The sequence below is a fragment of the Aedes albopictus genome, chromosome 3, assembly GCF_035046485.1.
Source record: "Aedes albopictus strain Foshan chromosome 3, AalbF5, whole genome shotgun sequence".
Taxonomy (NCBI): Eukaryota; Metazoa; Arthropoda; class Insecta; order Diptera; family Culicidae; genus Aedes; species Aedes albopictus.
In genome coordinates, this window is record NC_085138.1 from 446,066,040 (window position 1) to 446,091,596 (window position 25,557).

At 39.8% G+C, this 25,557-nt stretch overlaps 2 protein-coding genes across 8 annotated transcripts in view; one reads left to right on the forward strand and one right to left on the reverse strand.

Annotated features, from left to right (window-relative positions):
• LOC115254206 (death-associated protein kinase related) overlaps positions 1 to 12,533 on the reverse strand; it is a 47,107-nt gene extending 34,574 nt beyond the window's left edge. For 2 of the 7 annotated variants that reach the window (XM_029876089.2, XM_029876088.2), the window contains exons 1-2: positions 12,156 to 12,531; positions 10,967 to 11,164 (exon numbers count right to left, since the gene is read on the reverse strand). In XM_029876089.2, coding sequence (XP_029731949.1) covers positions 10,967 to 11,000 — 34 coding nt within the window. In that variant the 5' untranslated portion in view covers positions 11,001 to 11,164; positions 12,156 to 12,531. Of the gene's footprint in view, positions 1 to 10,966; positions 11,165 to 12,155 lie in introns of all 7 variants that reach the window. The other 5 variants (XM_029876091.2, XM_062856721.1, XM_062856719.1 and 2 more) reach the window with 4 other exon arrangements.
• A 9,089-nt stretch (positions 12,534 to 21,622) lies between these two features.
• Positions 21,623 to 25,557, forward strand: part of LOC109425850 (transient-receptor-potential-like protein) — a 30,909-nt gene continuing 26,974 nt past the window's right edge. The window contains exon 1 of the mRNA XM_029876092.2: positions 21,623 to 21,784. The gene's annotated coding sequence lies outside the window, so the exon portion shown is untranslated. The remainder of the gene's footprint in view (positions 21,785 to 25,557) is intronic.

Consider the following 25,557-nt stretch of genomic DNA (forward strand, 5'->3'; position numbering starts at 1 on the left):
TATGCAAAATTGCAAAGCTTCTTTTTCTTCTTTGTGGCTCTACGTCCCCACTGGGACTTGGCCTGCCTCACTTCAACTTAGTGTTCTTTGAGCACTTCCACAGTTATTAAATGAAGGGCTTTCTTTGCCTACCATTACATGAATTTGTATATTGTGAGGCAAGGACAATGATACACTATGCCCAGGGAGTCGAGAAAATTTTCCCGACCGGAACGGGAATCGAACCCGCCGTCTCCGGATTGGCGATCCATAGCCTTAACCACTAGGCTAACTGGAGACCCCCAAATTGCAAAGCCTTCTCGATGATTCTCGTAGCACATCGCATTATGACCATACTGTAGCCTATACAACAGGCAACACCGCCGAGTCGAGAAATAGCAGTTAAAAACTTCAGTAAAATGCTACCGTAGTCGGTAATCAATACTAGCTGTGTGTTGTATATCGTAAGTGTAAGCTGCATCATATATGAACCGATATTGACTAGGCAATGGAGACGGATGGTATTTGGTACACGAAAATTCCCATCAAAACAAGATCTTTGTTAATACAATAAGTATCAATTATTTAGAACTTCACGTTTTCAATAAATAAATAAGCAACAAAGGTTTAAAATAGAGTAGCAATGATGTCAAACATAAACCACTGACAGTGCAAGATATTTTTACTTATAAACAAATTGTCTATCGCGTTTGTATTGTTTCGGTTACGTTGTCTGCCCACATAAGGTTTTTATTTTTAGCGGCCACTGACTGCCTTTTCAACTCCTCGTTTGACCACAGACAGAGTCCATTTCCTTCCACGGCGGCGACGGCAGCACCATAGTCAGTCGTCGTCTTTCTCCGGCGTTTATATCAACCGACTACAGACAGTTCGACACAGCGCAACTTCTCGACTCATCTATTTGGCTTTGGCACCGACGAAGCCGACGACGACGAGAGAGGGGAAGATATTTTCAAGTTTGTTTTCCTCCCGTTGGTTGCGGCAGCGTCCATCTTAAAGTGGCATCATCCTAACTGAACTAGAAGACAAATCGAATTCATTTCGGAATCACATGTGTACGATAGGTACAAGGTGCATCAGTTAGGGACGGAGGTGTCGAACATCTAGCATTGTCGTAGCCACGGTGGCCATGGTCTGATGGATGGCAACACGGGCAAACGTGTACCTAACACCTAAGGCCAGAGTTTGACCTTGCACTTTTACAGAAATACTCTGCCTTTACTCGTTAATCACCATGTACAACTAGCATGCCGACCGACGGGGTGACGCGTCGGTTTGCTGGGTGAATGAGCAGCATAGTCTAGAAGCGGGATCGTTCGAACACATTGGCCATCTCCGCCCATCACTCGCAGTACCTTACGCCTCTTTTTTCTATGCGATCTTCACTACAAATTTCAGAGCATACTGCGATCAACCGACCAACCAACGAATGACGGTGTGCCAGCCAGGATAAAAATATGTTTCTGTTGCGCATTCCTCAACCTCAAGCTACCGTGTGCGCGATCCAAGTAGTCTGACGATTAATTAGCTTTTTCCTGGTGGTTGTGACGATGGTTGTAATAAAAATATACGCCGAGCGCAGTGCACTCGGATTGGTTTGGAAGGTGAATAAAATATCGGCGTCGATCTCAAATAGCCGCCACCAGCAATATTAATCAGATAATCAACCACCATCTCAGTAAGTCTGGCAGCTGAAAAAAAAACACTCGGCTGATGATCTTCGGAGTCCGCCAGTTGGATAGACATATTTTTAGCACTTGTTTCCAAAGTATACTGAAGGCTAGATCGCTGTTGTCGTCCAGTCGATACGGTTCTGCCAAGTGGAAAATGTATTCCACGGGTTCTGAGCGCCACCATTTCTCCCAAAGTCGTTCAACGGGGAAAAATGTGGGACATCAATTCATGTTTTCCATCGCGATACATCAAGTCTTTTTAACGACGCCGGTCATCCCGCTCTGGCTGGTCGAGATCCGTTCATGGCGGTGGTGGATTCATCACATCCGCAAACGGGGTAATCTTGGCTTAGCAAGCATTGACTTTTTTGGAATTCTGTTCACCCACCGCCTGCTATGTTTTTCTTTTTCACACAGATATACAGAGACGAAGTTGGATAGAAATCATTTAAACAAATGAATTGATGATGCTGCATGGGTCTTGATGGTGTGTCAATATTCGTCACTTGTCACAGGCCTATTTCCGTCTTTCTCGCTGCAGTATTTAGGCAGCTCGTTATTTGATCATTTCGACCGTTGGAGAAAACTTGGCAGGCCCACTGCATTCCTGATGCCTTTCGAGGGGCACTATAGATGAGATAATTAATGTTAAAACACATTTCGAGTTTGTTGAAATGATTGAGGACTAATAAGCGGCTAATTGACGCAAATGTCACAGGTGAGTTTAGTTTCTAGCAAAATAATGGCGCATAACAATAAGGCCGTTACAAATATTTATTTCACTTTTTGTCCCACCACTCTTTGACTGGTCGAGGGGGGGGGGGATAAAAATAATAAAGCATTTAATTTGAAAAATATTTAAAACTCATCGGATTTGTTAAAGAGTTTTGAGCAAGACCCGAAATTTTGAAAAATATTTTTTTATGTGCCCCCTCAAAATGCAAAATCCAGCCAAAAATTTTTGAAGGGGGGGAGACAAACAGTCAAAATAAAATTTGTATCAGCCTAATATAAAATATAGTAATACATAATAATTTTTGACTCAACTTCCATTCGAACTTGATCTCAAAAGTGTAATTTCATTTATTTAGTTTCACAATTTGCTACCATTAAACTCAGATTGCAACTGCAGCTCTCCAATGTTCTTCGACAAAATGTGGTATATAACGTTCTCCAAAAAAAATTGGGATACCGCACATAAAACACGTCAAATACAAGAACTATTGATTTTGACGATAGTTTTAACAGACTCTTCAAGTGATTTTTTTCTTCAGATTTCCTTCACCAAGATTTCCGGGACTTATCGAGAATCGAATCCGTCACTCTCAGCATGGTGTTGCTGAAAATCCATACGCTTTCTTCATCGGCTATACTGCCGTTCTACGCACAATTGTCCCATGTTATATGGGATTCCCATATAATGCGGGGAATGCACTTCAAACGGAATCGCTCAAATAATTTTCGTTCAGTGCATTATTTTTCCGTGACCGGAATGGTCAAGAAGTTTAACACGGCAAGCCCCATTTGATTTGACGTTTCGTTTCAGCTCCGTACTAGGATCCGGAATAAAGCAACGCTTTATTATTTCTTGAGCGATTACTTGCCTGAATTTTCCACGCTTCGAGATAGGCCAAGAAATTTCTTGGGTTCTGCGTATCACCTATAACATGGGACAATCGGGCGTAGAACGGCAGTATATGGATCCACTGTCAAGTTCTTAGGAAACCAAGAAGCTAGGCAATTATGTTTCATTCGCATTAAAGGCGGTCATTTGCAATAATAACATCCAAGTGATCACCATTTTGAATTCCGTATGAAAAGTGCTATCCCAGATCATCTTCCGTCGTCTATGACCCGAAGCGAATGAGTTCGAGGGAAGTTATCGATCCGGTTTCGTCGATGACTAGTTGACAACGGACCAGATCTTCGATGGCGTAAATACCAGGTTGCAGTGCATCATCACCTGTTCATCGCCTTCAAGGTGGTATTCGACAGTATCGACATATGGTAAATCGTGGACGAGAATGGCTTTCCTGGAGAGCAGACCAGACTGATCAAAGGATTGATGGGGGGTGAGCAATACTGCGTAAATGTTTCGGGTGAAGTATCCAGTTTATCTGAATCTAATGACTCTGATAAGGTACGATTTTCTCGAAGTCCGGTCAATTTGGTTGCTTTTTGGGCTGGTGGCGGATCCGTCCTCAGTAAAGTACATTAGTAGCTAGAAGGGGCGGAACCAACCACAACAGCTTGGATACCCGAAGACTTTCGCACCGTCAAACTTCAAGAAGCACTTCTGCTCAGAGTAGAAACGTGCCGATAAAATCCAAGTTCAACAGCCTCATCAACAAATCCGATTTAGTTGGTGCTAATCTGTAAGAACCCAAGGGATTGCTGAGTGGTTGAAGACAATATTCAAGTATTTTTTCAACAAAGTTTGGGCTCTGTATGACGATCACCGAATAAAAAGGCTCTCATAGAAAACCAGAAGGACAAAGTTGTTGTCATTAATTGGCGTATTGTGAAACGATCCATTCTAAATTCCACAGTAGAGCATGTGCCGACCTGATTTGGTAAAATCTAAATAAGGAAAATGGCAGAACAGTCGACTACTACTAACGCCAAGCCTAGACTAGAAGGCCGATCCAAGAGAAATCTGAAGAAGCCTCTGGCTCGGAAGAGGTCAGTAAATCTGTCCCTAATATTGTAGAAGTAATGATGATTTTAATGAGTTTAAAGTTGTTTGTTTTACTTATACCGTTGAGGTAGTCATAGCAACCATTGACATGTCATATTTTTTCATTGCAATTACTAATTTCCACAAATAAAGACGTGCATTCTAAGTTCTGTCCATCAGGTTGTGCCCCCTTCAAGAGAATTCCGGAAGAAACAGTGAATCGAAGGCAATTTCGAAGAAATCGAAATATACATATATGGAACTTGAAAACGTGAGCTGTTCGGTTGAATTTCGGTAATTATGACTTGTGGAAAGGGAGGATCAAGCAAATTCTCATCAGAGAAGGATTGTGGCGTGTAGTTGTGAATGATCTTCCGCCTAATCCGGAAAAAAACTGAGGCGTGGATAGATAAAGAGGAATGCGTGCTGCCGCCACTATATGGTCGAAAGTAGTCGGTTGCAGATAAACAAGAATGCTACAACAGCCCAAGAATCAAGACGTACATTTCAAGTTGTGTCCAACAGTCCAACAAACATCACCATAAAGACTACCCTGTCCACCGCTAAAGAAAAAGCTCGAAGCTTTAATGCTACCCCGAAATCAAAGTATTATCTAAACAGCACCAAGGCGGCGCTAAAAGCAACATATTGATCACAGAGGCGAAACTGGCGGACTAGGTCGCTACAGGGAAGAGAACCGCCCAAACTGTAAGTCTAAACGACTCCCTAATGATCCGTAACATTCAAAATCGGGCAGTCGTTGTCCGAAATAAAAAGCGGGTGTTTCGACTAAAGTAGGCCATGTTAGAGTTGTTTGTGTACTCATACAAAATGCACTTGTTTTACTGAGAACTACGGAATACTGCACGAAAATTTCCTGGCCTGCTTACTCCCACGGGAAATTTGACGTTTGAGCGATGTCGACACTGCTCTAACGTTAAATTTCCCGTGGGAGTAAGCAGGCCAGCATAAATTCGTGCAATGGACCACACACTAAAGAGAACTTAACCCGTGGCCCTAGTTCAAGAGCCATGAGTCAATTTAACCCAGAATGCCAAGTATTTCACGACACTTATGTAAGTTGATATATCAGTAACAAATTTTGAAAACGACGTATAATCAGTGCTACACCATTGATTATACGTCGTATTCAAAATTTGTTACTGATATGATGATAAGGAACATTCTCCTAGAGCGGTTGTTTTTGTTACATAGCAACTGTAGATATTTTCCAATTTTAGAATTCAGAAAGAGGGACATCGTGGCGTCCAGGATGGAGGTACCTTCTGGTAGACAGAGTAGAGAGTTCTTACTGGTCTCGTCATACTTCCCGGGTGGTGTGGACAAACTACCCCCTCCTGTGATAGCTACGCCAGTCTACAGTCACAAATAAATACAACCTGCCCTTCGTCATAGGGTGCGACGCAAATGCACATAACATCGTATGGAAAGTACTAATATGAACACCAGAAGGGAGTAAGCTTGGAAGTAAGTATTAGGATTTCATTGCTACAAGAGTATTGACATTTGTAATGTTGGTGACAAGTCTATGTTTGAAAACTCCATTTGTCAGGAAGTTTTGGACTGGAGTCTTATGTAGTAAATATATTATATTTTGACTCTATGTAGTCGATATATTACTGATAAAAGTTATCTAAGAGATAAGTGCAAAAACTTGACTTTTTCAGTACAAGTCGTACATTTATCCAACGAAGCTTGCCAAGTGTCACGGTGCTACATCGGCTTTCTGAATGGTTTCTGAGGGTACTACGTTGCTACGGCTGATAGTGTTTGTTGTTTGCCATCACACTAGTGAACAATACTAAGTACCTAGATCGAAATCAACTTTCCAGCTGTCATTGAATGTCTCAATATGGCGGATTGTACAATCTGAAATATTGGATTACCTTGCCTGTGACTTCATTTGTATTTGTTACTAGCTGTCCAAGCTAGCTGTTGTGACTAGCTGTTGTGTTTGTTACTAGCAAACTTTATATTGCCATTGTTGTGGTGGTTTGACAACTTTTGAGTTCATTGCAGCATGGCACTCTAGATTGATTTAATTGCAATCGTAATAAGTTTTTTTTTACAATTTTGGAAGAGTCATACTGATTGGTTCGTGAATTTTGTTGTTTCAAAGTTGAAGTCCCTATTTATTTATATTCATTTTTATATAAATAAAGCAACAATCGACATTTTCGAATCCATATTTTACCGATTCCCAACCATACGTCAGTTCACCGAGTTGAAGCATATCATTTTTCTAATCAAACCAGGGATTCTCAAATCGTCCCGATCACATTTTTCTTCAGTTCTGTCCACGCGTGCCAATGAACGACCAGACCTAGAGCGCATCACCATAACCACAGAACCGTGACGATGGCCTGGAATTCGCATTGCCCTCATAAACCAAATATTCTGACGCACCGTTAATCCTACTTGTACATACGTCAAGTGCTTATTACCTACTAAGAAATCGCACTCGACCGGCGCGGCGACGAAGACGACGGCTCATAACCAAGCCATTGCCCTTCGTCTCTCCGTGTGTCTACACATACCTACTACAGGCGAAAATGCAACTGTCGATTCCTTAGGCATAGACTACCAGCCACAACGTAAAGATCTGTGGAGACGCTCGGTATTCTTTCCCATCACCGATATGAGTACTAGGGTGGGTTATAGTGATCGTTTTTTTTAGATGAAGGGTTTTATGTTCACTTTGCTGTTCTGAAACTTAAGTTTTAATTGACATTTTTCGATGAAAATCTAATACTACTCAAAGTGGTAGAGTATAGAAAGTAATGAAAGAACACAGTGGATAGATATTAGACTGGGTCAACAAAGTCGATTTTTCGGAACAAAGCTTTATCGATTCATTTTAGCGTCCAAAGCAACTGTGCAAAATTTGGGTGCGATTGGTTGCTTCCCCATATTCCGCATTGCGATTGAAATTTGTATGGAATTTAGTATGGGAAAACGTGCTTTTTTGCATTTTTCTAATAAATTGAAATTTTTCGTCTAAAACGATCTAACTAATGACGTTAAAGTATAGCCTAGAATGTGTCGAAAAACTTTGCCGAAGACCACAAAGTGATCCGACACTCGTGAAAAAAGTTATAACGTACAGATTGTCCAGTGGCGCTTAACATTTAATACCGTCGTTGGGGGTGAGAATGGGTCAAAAAAGGATACTCAAAGATTGTTTGTTAAATAACAAATGCAATTGAAGTCGGAATAACTTTTCATTTGGTATGTATACTCTCCTATGTGGTAATGATAGTTTAGCAAGAAAGTATCTCGTTATATGAATTACTTAGTAAACTACAAATGATTGAAAATTGACCCAATCTCACCTACCCTCTAAGGGGGTGAGAATGGGTCAAAGTATTCGAAATCACCTATCTAAGAATATGAATTATTTTTATTGATCATATATAGTAAACCTACTTAAAACACAATAGGGGGATTCACTTAACAGCGTAAACTAATTAAACTGATTAAACGTCGCCATCACCAAGGCAATCTTTGATTATTTCATTCGCAAAATCATGAAACATTTCAAATAAGCAGAAAATCATGGCTTACGCAGCAATTAATTCAGTTTAGTGAATACCCCTAATGTTATCATGACGAATAAAAACTTAGGTAATTTTAAAAGAAGATTAATCCACCTAAAAGGGCTAATACAACCGAAAAAATGGTTGAAATTTGATAAAATAACGCCACCATTTTTAGCCATCATAATCATCCTCATTAAGAGTTTCAACCTCCATGAGAGGAGGGGAGATTACAATGAGGGAGGGGCGAAGAAAGAACGAAAGATTGATTGTAAAAAAAACATGCTAGTTTTTGTATACTGCATAAGAAATGTTTCACCAAACCCTCCGTTATAAACTCTTATGTACATGATCATTGGCCTCTATATTGCTAAAGCAAATCACTCCATCTCAAGATAGAGGGTCGTTTAAATATTATGTTAAGTCTATTTTGTGAGCTAACGATATTGCAGTACACTTAAGATTAGCTGATGATTAGAGGAGCTGTCCACACACATGGGTGTATTTTTATAATTGATTTCAGGCACTAAACGTATGAACACACTCGTTTGACGCTTCTCGACAAATTTTTGAAAGAAAACGTGCTTTAGTGAAAATACGGTAAACATGGCACCACTCTAACGTCAAATGGGGACTGGATAACAAGTTGAATTTTTAGTTAATGTTATGTGCACTCAATAACTTGCTTGACCCAATCTCACCCCTATTCTTAATATTTAGACATAGGGTCGAAAATTTGAAGTTTTTAAATAAAAAGAGTAATGACAGCTCGTTTTTTTCATTACATCAACCAGGTAATACCTACAACTAACCACTTATAAGAAAATTTATGGTTAGGTACTTGTGTTAAACATTACGAAGGAGAAATTTTTTGAGAGTGATTTACTAGTAGTTTTATCATATAAGTTTAGCCACAAATTTAACAAAAAACGATTATTGCAAAACATCTTATTCTGCATCATGACGTGTAAAAACATCTCCCCTTTGAAATGATATAAAGTTTTCAATATAAATAAGCGATAGTTATTGAGCTATTTCAAATTTTATGTTTCTCCGTTTTGACCCAATCTCACCCCCCAGACCCATTGTCACCCCCATCGACGGTATGCAAAGGAATAACATCAATAATAAAATCTCAATTTTATAACTTATGAGTAAAATGCAAAAAAGTACGTTTTCCCATACTAACTTCCATACAAATTTCAATCGCAATGCGGAATTCGGGGACGCAACCAATCACTCCCAAATTTTGCACAGTTGCTTTGGACGCTAATATAGATTGAAAAAGCTTTGTTCCGAGTTGATACACTGAAATAAATTCTGTTGTGGAAACTACCGATTCCATGGTAAAATTACTAACCGTACCAATGATTCTCAACCGACAACAAAATCTGTTAAGGTAGCTGAAATATGCTTGAAATTACAATGCATTGTAGTAAATTCAACTAAAAGCATTGTCGTCTCAACAACAAAACACTTGACAAAACATTGTTAATTTTTCCAGGACACGAATTTTACAACACAGTATGGTCAAAAATACAATGCTCATTTGTTAAATTAAGATTATTTTTGGTAATGTTAACTGCACTGCTAGTTAAGTTGACAGTGTTTTAGTGGAATTAACTGGAAAATGTTGTCGGTTGAGAATCATAGGTACGGTTAGTAATTTTACTATGGAATCGGTAGTTTCCACAACAGAATTTATTTCAGTGTACGATCAAATTTAAAGTTTCTCCATACAACGTTGATCCACTCTAATAGATATGCAAGTGAGCGATAAAGAGCAATTAATAGAAATTGTAATTAACCTTCCAGGATGCGCGCCTGTTTGGGCCTAAAACTCGCGCTCGTACTGAATACGGCGTGCGAGATTTTTTGGTGGTGTTGTACTTTTTACAGCGGCGCGCGTTCTGAAGGGTTACCGGAGACTCATTATTGAACAACACTATCAAAACGACGATCTTCTTGCCTAACGTCCTGGTCTTGAATGGCTAAGGAATAGCAGTTAGATGAATACTACTCGTAGTGGTTCTGAAAGATTGAGCATAATTTAGACACTTTCGATTGTGTCTATATTTTGCGCTTTACAATTTGTCTCGTAAAGGGTTCAAAGTTTTCTTAAACCATGTAAGCAGAGTAATACGTAAGATGTTCTGAAATGGTCTGACATTCTTTATTCCACCACCAAACTTTACCTCAAAATGATTAACAATTCTCAGGTCATTTTGACAGATCACATACATGCACGTAGAAGACAAAATATTTACTACTTTAACGACCATGTTTTCGTTCTTTTCATGCTCATGTTACACTTGTCAAAATGACCTGAGAATTGTGAGTCATTTTGAGGTTACGTTCGTTGGTGTAATAAAGAATTGGTTGAGAGCACTCACTGCAACAACTTACACACAACTGACAACTCGTTTTATGAAGTCTATTAACCTGCTGGTATTATTAGTACACTGTACACACATTCAAGGGCTTTAATACTCCTTTTGCATGGCTTAAATGAACTGGGCATGGCTTAATCTCACTAGGAAAAAGTATGTTTTCTTTTTCAAACTTCCATACAAATTTCAATCACTATGCGTAAATCGTATAACTGATATGCTCAAATTTTGCACAATTGTTTGTGACTTCGATAAACTTTGATTTGATTGACAGCGATCAAATTAATTCAAACGTTGACTCACTCTAATGTGTAATATTGCGCTGGTTGTTCCAATCATAAATTAAAATTCCTCTAAGATGGGGTTTCGTTTGCCGGCGGCTGTGGCTGGGCTGGCAACGCAAAAACTTGACAGAAAGATATTTTGCGCTGTTTTTGTTTATTCTCGAGGGAAAGTGGATGAGAGGAACGAAAAAAACTGCAGATAGGAGCACTGAAGGGAGAAAAAGTGTGTCTGTGGTTAAGAGTCCATCCAAGTAGGCAAGGCAACCAGCATGCACACTTGGTGAGCGATCATCACACCGTCATCGTGATCTAGTTAGCCAGGAGAAGGTGGGTCACCAAACGAAAAATGAAAACTCAAGTCGGCAAGCCTACTTCGCGTACTTACCACCAACGGGATCGGTTTCGTCCACGTGAATCATTTTTGCAGTTTCTGCTGTGCTTTCCGGTGATTGAAACTGAAACTGCTACTGGTGCCTCTATCAGTTTACGTAAATCGATATTATAACACAGCTCACATGCAGGACTAAAGCTATCACTTCACTTCCGGTTCGATACGTTTTGATCTGACGCTAGCAGAGGCTGTCTGTTGGAAATTATTTATGTAGTTTTCCGGTGTTTGGTAGGAAGTATGTTTCATCAATTTCGCAACTCATTTATCACAGGAACGTCTTATTTTTGACCACATGGAAATATTTATCTTGATCATATCGATCGACCGACTGATTCACACGAAGGCGTGTTTATTTTTGGAAAAGGAAAACAACGGGAAACGACCGTCTCGGTCAAAAAATTGGACAGATTTTTGCACAAAAAATAACAAGCTTGCTGGTCAACCAAAAAGAACAGCAATACCGACATATGACCACTCATGTCATCCCATTTTTAAACTCAACACAAGTTCTTTCGTCGTTATTTTGGTGAACCCATCAATGGTTGCCAGTTTGCGGTGTCCCGCACGATCAGGCGCAATTTGGCGATTTCTGGATGATGTAACCACGTCCATTCCTAGACTAATCGCACCGTTTTGATCTGGATATAGAATCAATCGCCGTTAAAATATTTTTTCATGACAAGAAATAAGGTCAGCTGCGCAGCAGTGGGAGAAAAAACGAAAGAAAATCAAGAAATCAAACATCATCTAGTAAGCTGCGACTTAACACCAGATTGGATGGAATGAGGTTGCTTCATTGTCCTAGCAAAGATCGCAACGTGGCCTACTGCATTTTAAAATTTTCACTTTGATCGTTCTTTATTCTCTTCGCATTCTGGTTCGAATTGCGGTTGCCGCCGCTACAAGATTTTCCCCACAACAAACACAGGCGGCTATATGTGACGGGAAAATAAATGTTTGCGAAATTGGTGAATTCCTCCTATCCACTCTGGTCGTGCTTTGTTGTGTGCGTGTGCACGTGTGCTGTATCAATTTAAAGTGTGCACATTTTTCACGCAGTTTTCTCGTTTTTTCACACAATCACAACAAAGTTCGCTCTACCACAACCATCATGAAAATATTCCATTTTTTCCTGAAAAGAAATGTACAACTGCCCCATCTTTTCCGAAAATATATTACGCACTTTCCACTGTATGGAATTCCACTCTCTTCGGCACACTTATAAAAACGCCTACTACGTTGATCCACTGATCGCAATGTTGCCCTAGGGATTTTGAATTTTTGCGCGATCGATACTTTCAGCAAATATGACTTTTCCCAAACGAGAAGCAAAAACTTCGTCGTGCTTTCTCTTTCTCGCTGGCTAGATCACACTACTGATGCACTTCGGTATGATTCCTATTCGCGTTCCTCTATTTTCCACCGTCGAAACTCGCGATCATCTTATTTTTTTTCTCGCGCTAGTTCTCTGGTTGCTGTGGTTTGCGTCCGCCAGGCAACAATATCGAATGATCACTGACTGACTGGGTTCGGTCGATCGCGTGGAAAGCCCTAGCTCCACGTTTGCGAGTTTGCGAGCTGCTCCTGAGTGACGGGGAAAGGCGAAATCCTTGGTCAGCGAGCGCAGCAGGCGACGACGCGGTCTAAGCGTGTGCGGGAAAAACTGAGTGGCCTGCTGTGAATGAATTTTCCATTCATGATTTCGTTTGGTTTACTGTGTGGTCGGTCGGTCGACGTCAACGAGCTACCATGCGGCTCCATGGTGGCAGAAGAATGTATTGAAATTAGCCGCCATCCATTTTTTGGTGGATGGGGTTTGTTTACGATTTCATTGCTATTAAGGAAAATGGTTGTTGAGCACATTTCGACTGAAGTGATAATAATAAGTGACTAAGTTTGATGCTGACGTCTGAGTTTGCAAATATGTTGGTGACGTTTTAAAGTTTTGAATTAATCGCACTTCGAAACATCAGGATTTTGTTTGTTTGGATTTTGGGTTTAGTGTTCTAGTCAGGAAGCCTTACATCTGCCAACTGATCTCACATCAATATAGTAAAATGAAGACATACGTACCTATGGCTAGGATATCACCAAACTCTCAAAATAATCTCTCCACTGAGCCAGTGGGTGTGTGTCTATGGTGTAGTGTTTAGTCTGTGCGTGCAGCCTCTGGCTAAAGTCGATCTAAATTGTTTTTTTAATACCCTATAGTAACTACAAATGAATAGTCATACAAAACAAAATACTCAAATTCCTCTGAAGCAGCTTTTGATTAAACCGAAAAACGTCTCTTGTACCGACTTTTCAAACCCTGCGGTTTAATCAGTTTTGTACCTTTCAATTCCACTCTCTAATGATAATTCTTTGACAGATAAGCGTGTTTCGCCTACCACTTGTTATCTTCTTGGACAACTGACACTGAGAGAGACTCGTTGGCTAGTTGTCGAATGCTGTACTGACATAGTATACTGGCCTTGGTCTTCCATGTCTACGCTCCCTGCGCCAATCAGGTGTTTCTCTTAGTGCAGCTTCCACCTTTTGATCACCTCACATTCGTCTGTCAAGATGTTTGTTCAGATCCCTGCATATTTCGGCTCACGGCCACAGTCATCAAAATTGACAATTAATAATGGAGCATAATCTAACACGGTTTTTATCCCATGCATTACATTAAAGCCATTCTCTAATAACAATCCGCGACTTGATGGGACTCAGTGAAATAAACTCAGCAATTCAAACTAAAGTCTAAGTTTTATACCACGAGTCCATCGGCGCATGCCCGATTAGTTCCCGTGAGTTCTGCACGAGCTTTCGCACCATACCGTATAAATAAGCTAGATGAACACTTGTCTGTTGTGCATAAGATCAAAAACGCTTGCTTGTGGCATTGACAATGAAAAAGTAACGGATCGATGGCATCCCCAGCAATATAAATAACCCCTCCGAATTGAACCGGCAATGTCACCTTTAGAAGGGATGATAAGTATCGCAGCTTCCTGGCTCTCCCTCGTAAAAAAGGGTCAGTCGTATCTAGCCAAAATATGTAGTGAACAAAACTACGAACAGTAGCTCTTGTAAAGAGAATGAATCACGTCCTGAAGATTATATTGCTACTACGTACATCGATATATCGTCTTTCAAGCCAGGACAGACTCGAACATTGACCTTGATTACCGATGAAAGTAAATCGTTCGTTGAATAACCACCACCACATGGGGATAACAACGCTGAGCTATGATTTGAATCAATCTAATCGCTTCAAATAAGGATAACACCGAAATAGAATCAGCAGGGACAGAACAACCGTTAGCCGAAGATCCCGAGTAGAATGGGAAATCAAATTGAATACTAATTCAGACGCTTTGACATACATAAAAATGTATCGGCTGGTTTGGGTGAATATGGCTTACTTCTTCTTCTTCTTTAAGGTTCTACGTCCCACTGGGACTTGGCCAGCCTCGCTTCAACTTAGTGTTCTTTGAGCACTTCCACAGTTATTAATTGAAGGCTTCTTAGCCTGCCATTGCATGAATTTATATATTGTGAGGCAAGTACAATGATACTCTATGCCCAGGGAGTCGAGAAAATTTTCCCGACCGGAACGGGAATCGAACCCGCCGTCTCCGGATTGGTGATCCATAGCCTTAACCACTAGGCTAACTGGAGACCCCTAAAATATGAATATGGCTTACCCGAATTATGATGATAGGTGTGGAGATATAGGGTGTTGTTCAATAAATACAACTGTTCCTTTTGAAGAGATTTTACAGAATGATCTTTATATTCTAACAAATTGTCATCCCAATCAATATCATTGCCATTGTCTGTTCCACATAAACATTATTCAGTACAACTTTCGTGAATCTTGACAAAACCGATGTCCTCATGGATATTATCATCATCGGGAATATCATTATGCAACCACTTTCTCATATTATTTGGAGAACCAACTGAATTAAACGGAATACTCGAAACTTGAAACCATTATCATTAACCATATCATGTACATCTCCGGTTCCGGGCTCGATGCAGCCCATCGATAGGATGATGTCCGATGATGTAGTGAATCAATAAGTATATGACTGAGTGAGCTAGTGACGAACATATTCGTTCACCGAGAAATATCAACAAAAAAGATTTACATATACTAGTTAACGGTAGTTAAACCCAACAAACTAATGAGTTAGTGAATTAGTGAATAAGTTAACTTGTTAGTGAGTGAATGTGTGAGTAAAAGAGTGAATCAAGTAAGTAAGTGAGTGAGCCTGTTACTGACTAAATGAGTGTAAGTGAGTAAATAAATGAGTTTGTGAGTGAGATATATAGTGTGCTAATGAGTAGTGTAGTGAGCTGACAAATAAATGAGTGAGGAGTTAGTGGATTAGTGAGTGAATGAGTGGAAAAGAAATGAGTGAGTTAGTAAGTGATGTAGTGAGTTAACTGGCTGAGTTGCTATGTGCGTGAGTAAGTGAGTGATGTAATGAGTTAGTAAGTGACGCAGTGAGATAATAACTTAATGAGAGTGTGGGTTGCTGAGTGCGTGTGTTAGTTAGTGAGTGAGGCTGTTAGTGAGTGTTGTAGAATAAGCAGTAGTTAAAATACACAGAAATAAAAATTAAAAAAAGGTGTTAGTGAGTGATGTAATGAATTAGTGAGTGATGTGATGAGTTGAAATATTGATTAGTGACTGAGTTGATAGAAAAGTGAGCAGATGGGCAAACGAATGAGTGAGTGAGCAAGTGAGTTAGTGATGTAGTGACTGAGTGAATCTGTTAGTAAATGAAGGTATGAGTAAATGAGCGAGTGAGTGAGTTGAGTGAAAGAACGGATGATCGAGCGAGTCAGTGAGTGAGCCCATTAGACGATGCCCACCAATGCGTGAGTAATTCTAAATTGGCAACCGCCTACATAACGCACGAACCCCACCAACCGTTGCCAAATCGGTTTTAAAATGACAACCTACCTCCCCGGTGAACAGTGGATTTATATATTTAGCAACCGGACCCAACCGTTGCTATCGCTATTGATATCACTTTCTTCATGATTTCAATCTGAATAAAAAACAAAACAAGAAAGCTTTCTACAAGTAAAATATAAAAAAGTGATTGTCTTTGATAATTTTTGAAACTATTGTTCTCTCATGCATTTAATATTGCGTTTGTCACAAATGGAAACATATTAAAGATAAAGCTTAATGCCGGGCGAGGTTTGATGTGGCGAATGATTCGATTGTCGGGACGAACCGAAACACGGTGAAATTATATAGCTGAATATACGAAAACTTCCTTGAAATTTTCACTGGGAACGTGCAAATGACTTTGGAAATCGGCAAGACCCGAGTGGAATAAAAAATAGGTGACATTCAATTAATAAAAGTGTCAGCTAATTTACTGACTGCATGGCTCCAATCAACACACGTCCGCTAGTAGTGTAAAAGACACTCAGTTATTCTTCAGCAATTCCTCCAGGAATTTCTCCAGGAATTCCTTGGCGAATTTCCCCATGTGTTCCTCGAGGTTCCTTGAGATTCATCCACCATTTTAGGAGTTCATTCTTGGATTACAATAGAAGTGCCTTCCGAGAATCCTCCAGGGGTTCCCTCAGAAATTTCCTAGTCATTTCACCAGGAAAGCTTCATCCGTCCATTTAGATCCGTCCGTGAGAAGTTCTGTCTGGGGTTCCCCTTGAAGATCATTCAAGGACTTTTCTAGACATTTAGTTAGGAATTCCTTCGGAGCATCCTCGACGATTTTTTTTTTTCGGAAGATCCTCAAATAATTCCCTCAGGGATTTTTATAGGAATCTAGAAGAACTCCTGTAATTCCCTCAGGGATTCCTCCTGGAATTTACTAAGGGTTCCTCCAAGAATGTTCTCTTGGATTCATCCAGGAATTTCTTTCGGGATTTCCCTTAGAATTCCTACTAGGATTCCGCCACGAAATCCTTCCAAGATTCCCCCGGGAACTCCTTCCGAGATTCTGTTGAATGTGTATTATGTTTCAATCAGACAACCCCCATATCGAGACGACCTTTATGTAATGTTGATACACCGTAATTGTGTGTTGTCGAATGTTGTTATTGTTATTGTATATAGTGAGAATAAATTAGTCGTTCGAGTACTGTTAAGAAGTACACCGGTGTTTTGCTTTCGTTCCGGTCCGTAAATTCCGTCCACCGTTGATTTTTCCGTCCGCTGTTGAGGTTGTCCACTGTGCGATATTTCCAACAGATTCCCCGAGGAATTCCTTCCAAAATTCCCCGGGGAATTCTTTCCGAGATTCCCGGGGAATTCATTCCGAGATTCCTTCCGAGATTCCTTCCGAGATTCCCCGGGGAATTCCTTCCGAGATTCCCCCGGGAATTCCTTCAGAGATTCCCCCGGGAATTCCTTCCGAGATTCCCCCGGGAATTCCATCCGAGATTTTCCCGGAAATTCTTTCCAAGATTCCGCCGCGAATTCCTTCCGAGATTCTCCCGGGAACTTCTCCCAGGATTTCCCCAGGCATGTCTTTTAGGATTTCTCCGGAAATCGGGATTTGCATTTCCTCCCGGGAGTTCCTTCTGGGATTTCCCGGAAATTTCTTCCGGGATTGCCCTGGTAATTCCTTCTGGGATTTCCCCAGCAGTTCCTTCAGAGATATCTTCAAAAATGCATTCAGGGATTTCTCCAGAAGTTCATTCAGGGATTCATCAATGAATTCATTCAAGGATTTCTCTAGGAGTTCCTTCAAGGAGTTCTACCATGGATTCTTCCAGGCGTTCCTTCAGGGATTCCAACAAGGATTTCTCCAGGAATTCCATCAGAGTTTCTTCAAAGAATTTCTTCAGGGATTACTCTAGAAATTTCTCCAAGGATTTAAAAATTTAAAAGAAAAACTTGAGGAATTAATTATTATCATTCTAGAACATCATAATATGATAATATGAAGAACATAAAATGTTGTTGTCATTTATTTGCTTCTCTGTATTTTGTTTACGATATGAAGTGCAACTACCAACCACCGGTGGGAAGATGAGGTAGTATTTTACCAACGATTATGTGAACGCACGGTGTGAAAACGGCTGGGTAACAGAAATAATCTCTACTACTCACCGACTTACTACGCACTGGTGAGGATAGTCTTATGGAATGGTATTTTTGTGCGCTGAAAATGTTGCTACGTCATTCCGTTCAAAAGATATTGATGATTTTCTAGAAAAATAGGCACTTTTCAAGTATTTTTCACTTGAGTTACAAAAATAACACCCCTCCAATTTGTTGATATGTTTTATAAAAACATTTAATCTTTTCAATGCGAGCAAAAGATATTTATTATGTTTGCCCCAACTCGTCATAATACCATTTCAAAAAACTATGATTTTGTAAGAAAAACACCTGTAACTACTGAACCAAAAGAGATAACGACTATCTCAGCGCACGAAACGACGCGTCTTCAAATGCTCTACAAGTGTTTCTTGGGCGACTTTGACGAAAAATCGAAACTGAAAAAGTTAACGCCAGAAAACCGGGTTTTCATGATCAACCCTAATTTTATTCAGAAACATATCTCTAGATCGGTCAATTTTAAAGCTACATAAAAAGTATCTCCAGCAAACTTGCTCAAAATTGATAGGTCTACAACTTTTCCGAAGAATGTATATGGTTATTCTTGCAGATTCCCAATTTCTCTTTGAAAATATGGACCACCCCTAATTTTCATGTATATTGAAAAGAGGGTATTATTTATAGGAACAACTTTGTAGAAGACCGTATTTTCCTAAAAACTCATTTGAAAGCGTTAAATGCATCTTTCCTTGTAAATCTGGTTCGTTGAAAGGGTTGAAAGGGCACCCCCATAGGTGTCAATGAGTTGGATATTTTGAATGGGTTGATTTGGGATTCACTATACGCGTGTGATGCGACAAGATTTAGTTTGTGTAACTGTATTTGAGTAGATTATGTGTTGTTGTGAGTGTAAATGTTTTAGTATATTTCAACACCAACGTTGGGAGTGACGTAGCTAAGAAATTTTTTTCACTCCATGAGCCTTTTTGCTTCAGGGATGGGACACAGGCTTCACACTTTGTCTTAGCTAACAAGCCAGAGCTTAAGCGCCATTGATTGCTTTTTGAAACGATAAAAAAACACTTTATGGTGAAGCGGACCTGGTGTGGTGGTTAGAACACTAGACTATCACGCCGAGGACCTGGGATTGAATCCCACTCCCGACATAGCATAGCATAGCATGAATACTTGCACAAATCTTGGATGGAGTTGCAAAGTTGAATATAAATGGATATATTGCATTGCTGATATCTCTACTACCTACAATGTCATAGTCCCACTCAGCTCCACACACCTGGCCTAGGGGCGGGACACATTCTAATACCGATGCTAATACCACCCAATAAATATTAGTTTCCTAATCTTTATGCTTCACCGAAACATTGTTTGTGTAGTATGCCATGACTTTTCATACAACCACAAACTGTCACGAAAAGAAGAGATAAAAATACAATTGGTTTGTAGTTTTTCATCTATTTATTCAATCAATGATATTTTTCTTTTTTTGGTTATGTTTTTAGGCACTGAAAATAACGTGAGCTAAGCTGAACTCTGGGAAATGGATTTCGGATACTTGTGTCGCTGGAGTAAATATCAAGAAGATGGTTTCATCAGATGTAAATAGATGTACTTTCAATACAAGTCGGCAGCGTATAAAAATATTGTTTTCAAATCCAATAAATACGGAAAAGCAAAACTAATTAATACTGCCTAATACCTCTCAATACCACTAATCAGTATTAGAGCATTCCCGCCCCTAGCAGCTGGCCAAGTCCTTGCAAGCATTTATAAATCCCTTCATCAACTTAGAAAGAGCCCAGAACTGAAGCAGCTTCCTATAGATGAAAGGATGTTGAAAATAGCGAATTTTTCAACTTACATGTAGTTATATAACTATATAAAGTACGTAGAGTGTAATCAGAAAGATCTCGCCTAGTTCCACGTAGTCCACTGACTCTGAGCGTTGCAGCTGTATTGATCTGCTTGAAATCGATCTCAATTATTTCTTCCGGATCCGTCTCCGAGATCCGAAATCCGAAACACACATCTTCAAACGAAGACGATTCTTTAAAAATTCCGAACAGTTAAATGCACAAATTGACACACTAAAAGTGTTCACGTCCATCACCACTAAGTCGCCGTACATTATCACAGAAAAAGAGTACACCTCACTGATCCTCTTCGGTATCACACGCGGAGTCTTTTCACCGGCCGAATTGAATTTTAAGCGGAGACGAGTAAAAACGTGACAGCCAATCGAGAACACGTCCATCCGCGCTCACAGCTTACTACGATCCTCGATTGAATCCCACTCCCGACATACTCACAAAATGTGGGTTCTTCCTTCGGAAGGGAAGTAAAGCGTGGGTCCCGAGATGAACTAAGGTTAAAAATCTCGTTAATACAGACAAAAAAAAACACTTTATGTGGATGGGAAGGGATAATGGTACAAAAAGGCCATCTGCCATGGAGTAAGATGCCACTTAACGACGATATACAAAAAAGACGATCCTCATTTTTCGGGCATATCAGACCCCCTTCCCCTTCCTCTGTCGCGCTTTTGGTATACTCGATACATAGAGTGCACTTTCATGTCCAGTGTCACACTTTTACAGACACCTTCATCCCTAAACGATGGTCTGCATATTTGAATGAGCCCTAACATGAATAGCGTAGGCATCAACAACCATGCACCTAGATGTGCTTTCCAATCTGCTTGGAAACTATTCTATGGATACTTGGAAATACATGGCTTATAATCAAATCACCATAATTGCAAGCAAGAAAAACCGGAAGTTGCCCATTTTCATAGGGAAATCAAAAGATTTTCCGTGGGTTTGCCTGCCGGGCTGCTAGAAGGATGGTGTTGGCAACTATCTCTGCCGTAATTCTGCAAAGTGCTACGTAAGCGACATTGACAGTTTTGGCACATTTCTGGTTATTGTAAATACATTAAACTCTTGATCGTTCTCAAAGTTTTCCTCCATAGTTGGTAGATTACGATTGGATCTTGTATCCTAGTATAGCAAGCACACACCCTAATGTTTTTATTTCACCAAATATATACCAAAAGACGTAGAAATTTGAAATGGCGCCTACGTCACTTTGCAGATTCTGTACTGCGACTAAAAGTAGTAGCCAAAGAAGATTTTATTTTGATTCGTATAATACATTTCCGTTGTATTGATATTATATTGAGATTAAGTCTAACGGTACATTTACTGAATCTTTCATACCCATTCAATTTTGGACAATGCTTTCAGTTTGCAGTCGCCAACTAATCGGGACGACCTTCGTGCCACACCGCGGTGGTATGGTGTGGTAAATTGTTGCAGGACAAACATGTGCATCCTGTCGCAGAAACCACAACAATTCCAAGCGATTACTGCCCGAAGTCGCGTTTCTGCAAAGCAATTCCCGGCCCCAAGTAAAGGCACCCCAACAACGTGATTCCCGTTATGACAGGTCGTCTGGTCCGGACGCACGGTCTGCCTAATCGATGAACAGCTGCGTGTATACTGGAATATACCAGCTACCCCGGGAGCAAATTGAATTAGAATACCACGGTGTGGAAATCTATAAAACGCTGGATGGCGGTGGTCAACATTTTTGATGGCTACTGTCAGTCACAGTGCGCGGTCAATTGGTTCCTGTCGGTTTCGTATGGTTTCGGTTGGTCGGTTGGTGCGTGAGTGAAGAGTGGTGATCTTTTACTAGCCGTCGAGCTATCACCCTTCTTCAGAGGGTCATTATTGGATTTTTGAAAGGTGATTGTTATCCTGCAGATGTATTTGGGAACAAGTGACTTCAGAATAGGATATTGTTTGTGTAAAGCGTATGGTCTGTTGAAACGAATTCAACAGGATTTGGACATTCAAAGGAAAATATGCTGAATTCATGAGATTAAGTTGCATATGTAAAATGTTGTGTTAACAGTGATATGTGATACGGATACGAATGGGAACGATGATAATTATAATTATAACAATGAACACAAAGTTGAAGTAATTCAAGGTGGAATCTGTTGAAATATTCAAAATTATGTAGATACTAACAACCAAGCAATGTTCGAAGTGTTTTTGAGCATCATGACTTAACGTTTCAATGTTTCATCAATTCATTCATGCCTTATTTTTGTATTATTATATCAATGTGAAAACTTATAGTGAAGTAAGTGTTTATGCTCATGTTTTTCCTATGGTGTATTGAACGATTAGGTTATCCAAATAGAACAGAAGAACATATCGTTGGGGTTTCAACGTGTTTCGACAGTTATTTTTTTTTTTATTCCTGTTCGGGTTTGTCACTGCGACCAGTTTTTAGATCTATTGTGACATTACCCGTATCCTTAGTGTAGTGCATGTCGCATTACTCAATTGCCATTGAGGGGCAATAAAGTATCGATTTTGATACTGTTTTTGTTTTGTTTTCTTAGAAAACAAAACAAGAGTACTGATATTGGCCATGCATCGGAAACCTAGCATCACCCTTGTTTTACTGCTAAATTCTCCCCAGTAAGAAGTTTAGAACCCGGGTTTTAACATTAGCAGCAATACCATTCCAATAATGGAACATATGTTCCGTAATAAGGATTCTAGTATGTTCCTTGCATACCAGCACTTACCTGTCTGTGAAGAGTTAGTACATACATGGATCCCTAACCCAATTTGATGTCCTTTGCATCAAGTTTAGCCTCGAACGGCGAGGTTTTTAACTATCTGCAAAGTGAAGTTGGTTAACTTAGTTTTATTCAGAGACCGTAAGCTCGTAAGCCACCACGATACCAGCGACAAGGACTAAATACTATGATTCCTTGAATTGCCAGAACGCATATTCCAAATTGGAAAAGTAGGACGACACTAGGTTTCGGTAGATTTTACTCCGTAACTCAACACGAAAAAGTGATCTACCCACGTTACGGGCTCCGTTAACGATCGAGCATCTTTGAAACCCCCTCAATCATTCATCCATCAGCACGGGTCGTCTGACACCTTGGATTGGGGTTCCCTGTGGACTTTTACCCCCGGAACAGGGGGTCCGTAGTGCTATTCTAAGCCGGCAGCTACACGGCCAGTTATGTTAGTACAACAACATTTTGTAATCCAATATGGCGACCGTGAAAACGAGATGGCGACCGTAAATAATATGATCGCAATAGTTGAACCTGAAATTGAGTTCAGATTGTTCATTTGGAACTACAGTTCTGTACCTGTAAAGCAAATCTAGATAGCGACAGTGTAATGACAGTTTTGACATTTACTGGTCCCGAGTTGAGTAAACATCTCAGCAATAGGTCACTGCATGAAATTCTATCCATCTCTTTCACTCTTACAGAAATTTTGTAAACAACAAGGCCAAGAAACTTCAAAATCCCATACAAATTCAAAACAGTGCAGTGCCCTATATGGAAATCTATAACTGATGTTACTTTGATGGATATAAAAGATTAAAGATTTGAAGATAATATGAAATTTTTGATTTTGGAACATCACTGTTATATCTTATTTAGTAGTTGTGAGACCTAACCCGTGAGTACCGAGCCAATAGTTCTAAAAGTTCTAGTAGATTTGCAAATAACAAATATAGCTATTGGTCAGATGAATTGTTCCTGCAATTTTTAGATAGTATTTCCAGCTATTTTATCTTTTTTATCAAAACAATCGTAAATACGTATTCCCTAGTGTAATGTTTTGGCGATTCGTCAATGAATCTAGCATTTTATAATAATTTGGAACTTTTTACAACTTGAAATGGTGGGCCAACACAAGGACAAAATGTTGATGTCGTTTTCAAGCTTAAGTTGCACCTGACATTTGGTTCCAGATGTGTACTTTCGGTAGGAATCGGGGTACACTGTTTACTAAGCCCAATTTGAGGATTTACATCTGAGCCACCCGGTCGCAGAATCAAAATTATCATTTGAATAGAAAGAAACCTAAAATAACCCATATTTTAAAAATGTTGGGAAATAATGGATTTTCGGATATTCTCGACACGTATTTCTTACACTTTTGCTTTTTGCCTCAAAAATCTCAGTTTGATCATTGAAAACGCGTTGAACATTAAGAATTCAATACATTTGTAAATTTTCATAAAGTTTAATTTGATTTATTTGAAGTAGCGAATTATTTGCTTCTTGACGCGTAGCATTGGGTCATGGTAAGGTTTTGAACCCGTGTTCTGAATCTGGCCACAATTAATCTCTCATTAGTACTAGACCAACATGTCAAAAGGGCGGTACAACCATTGCACGCCTTCCGTATCTGAAGTAGAAGGCCTTGCCAAGTAGGTCTTAGAAAGCTGACAGGCGCCATCCCACATCAAGCTCTTCTATTGTTCACAAATCAATCCTAATAAAGTGTTACTTGTTACTGTTCAAGTTGGTATTATCAATTCAGCCATCCACCCAGTCCTTCCTATTACAATAGGTTATGGGTTCGTCAAAGGAAGGAATCCAGCAGCTAATCGGGCCGAATTACGAAAGGGTTAAGGTCACTTCACAGGTCATTTTGACATGCACAAAAACGACAATAATTTTCTCGTGGAGCGGACCTGGTGTGATGTTTAGAACACTTGACTATCACGCCGAGGACCTGGGATCGAATCCCACTCCCGACAAACTCACAAAATGTGGGTTCTTCCTTCGGAAGGGAAGTAAAGCGTGGGTCCCGAGATGAACTAGCCTAGGGCTAAAAATCTCGTTAATACAGATAAAAAAAAATAATTTTCTTCTACTTTACCGACCTTGTTGTCGTCCATTTCAAGCTCATGTTCATCTGTCAAAATGACCTGAAATCTATCAATCATTTTTAGGTTAGGTTCGTTGGTTTAATAAAGAATTCCACATCAAGCTCTCCTATTGTTCACATCCTCAATCCTTATTTAGAGAATAAAGGGAAAATAATAAATAGGGTAGGTAATCAAAAGTTGAACCAAATTGCGGCTTTCCGAAGTAGCGCAAATTTTGATTGATTTTTCCCCCACATGGAAATAATTTACTACGGCAAAATCTTATGTACATGGAAGCCACGGGTATATGCTTTCTGTTAAGTGGTAAAAAGTTTGTATTTGCAGAACCAGCCAAGGGCTGAAAGTCTCTCTAATAAAGACAAATCAATCAATCAATTTGTATTTGCACCGAATTTCATTGAAAAATTCGATTATTCGTCAACAATGATTTTAATCTTAATTTGAACCATCGTAATCATAATTTGAACCAATTTTAATCTTAACTAGCTGTCCCCGTCAAACTTTGTCTTGCCTACTGCGTTTTTTGACGTTTCAAATTCCTAGCCAAGCCCAAGTCCCTGTTCAAAATGTATGAAAACCCGATTTCCAAAAACTCTCAATTTCCCCATGTTTTTGCCTCATAAATCTTCCTTGGGTGGAAACTAACAGAACAAAACTTAGATGACCCAAATCGGACCATCCGTTCGCAAGTTATGCGCAGTCCCACGTATGCCACTGCATTTTTATATATATAGATTTGAACTACTGGCGGCAGCAGCTCGAGCATCTCCCACAACAGCCAATTTCGTGC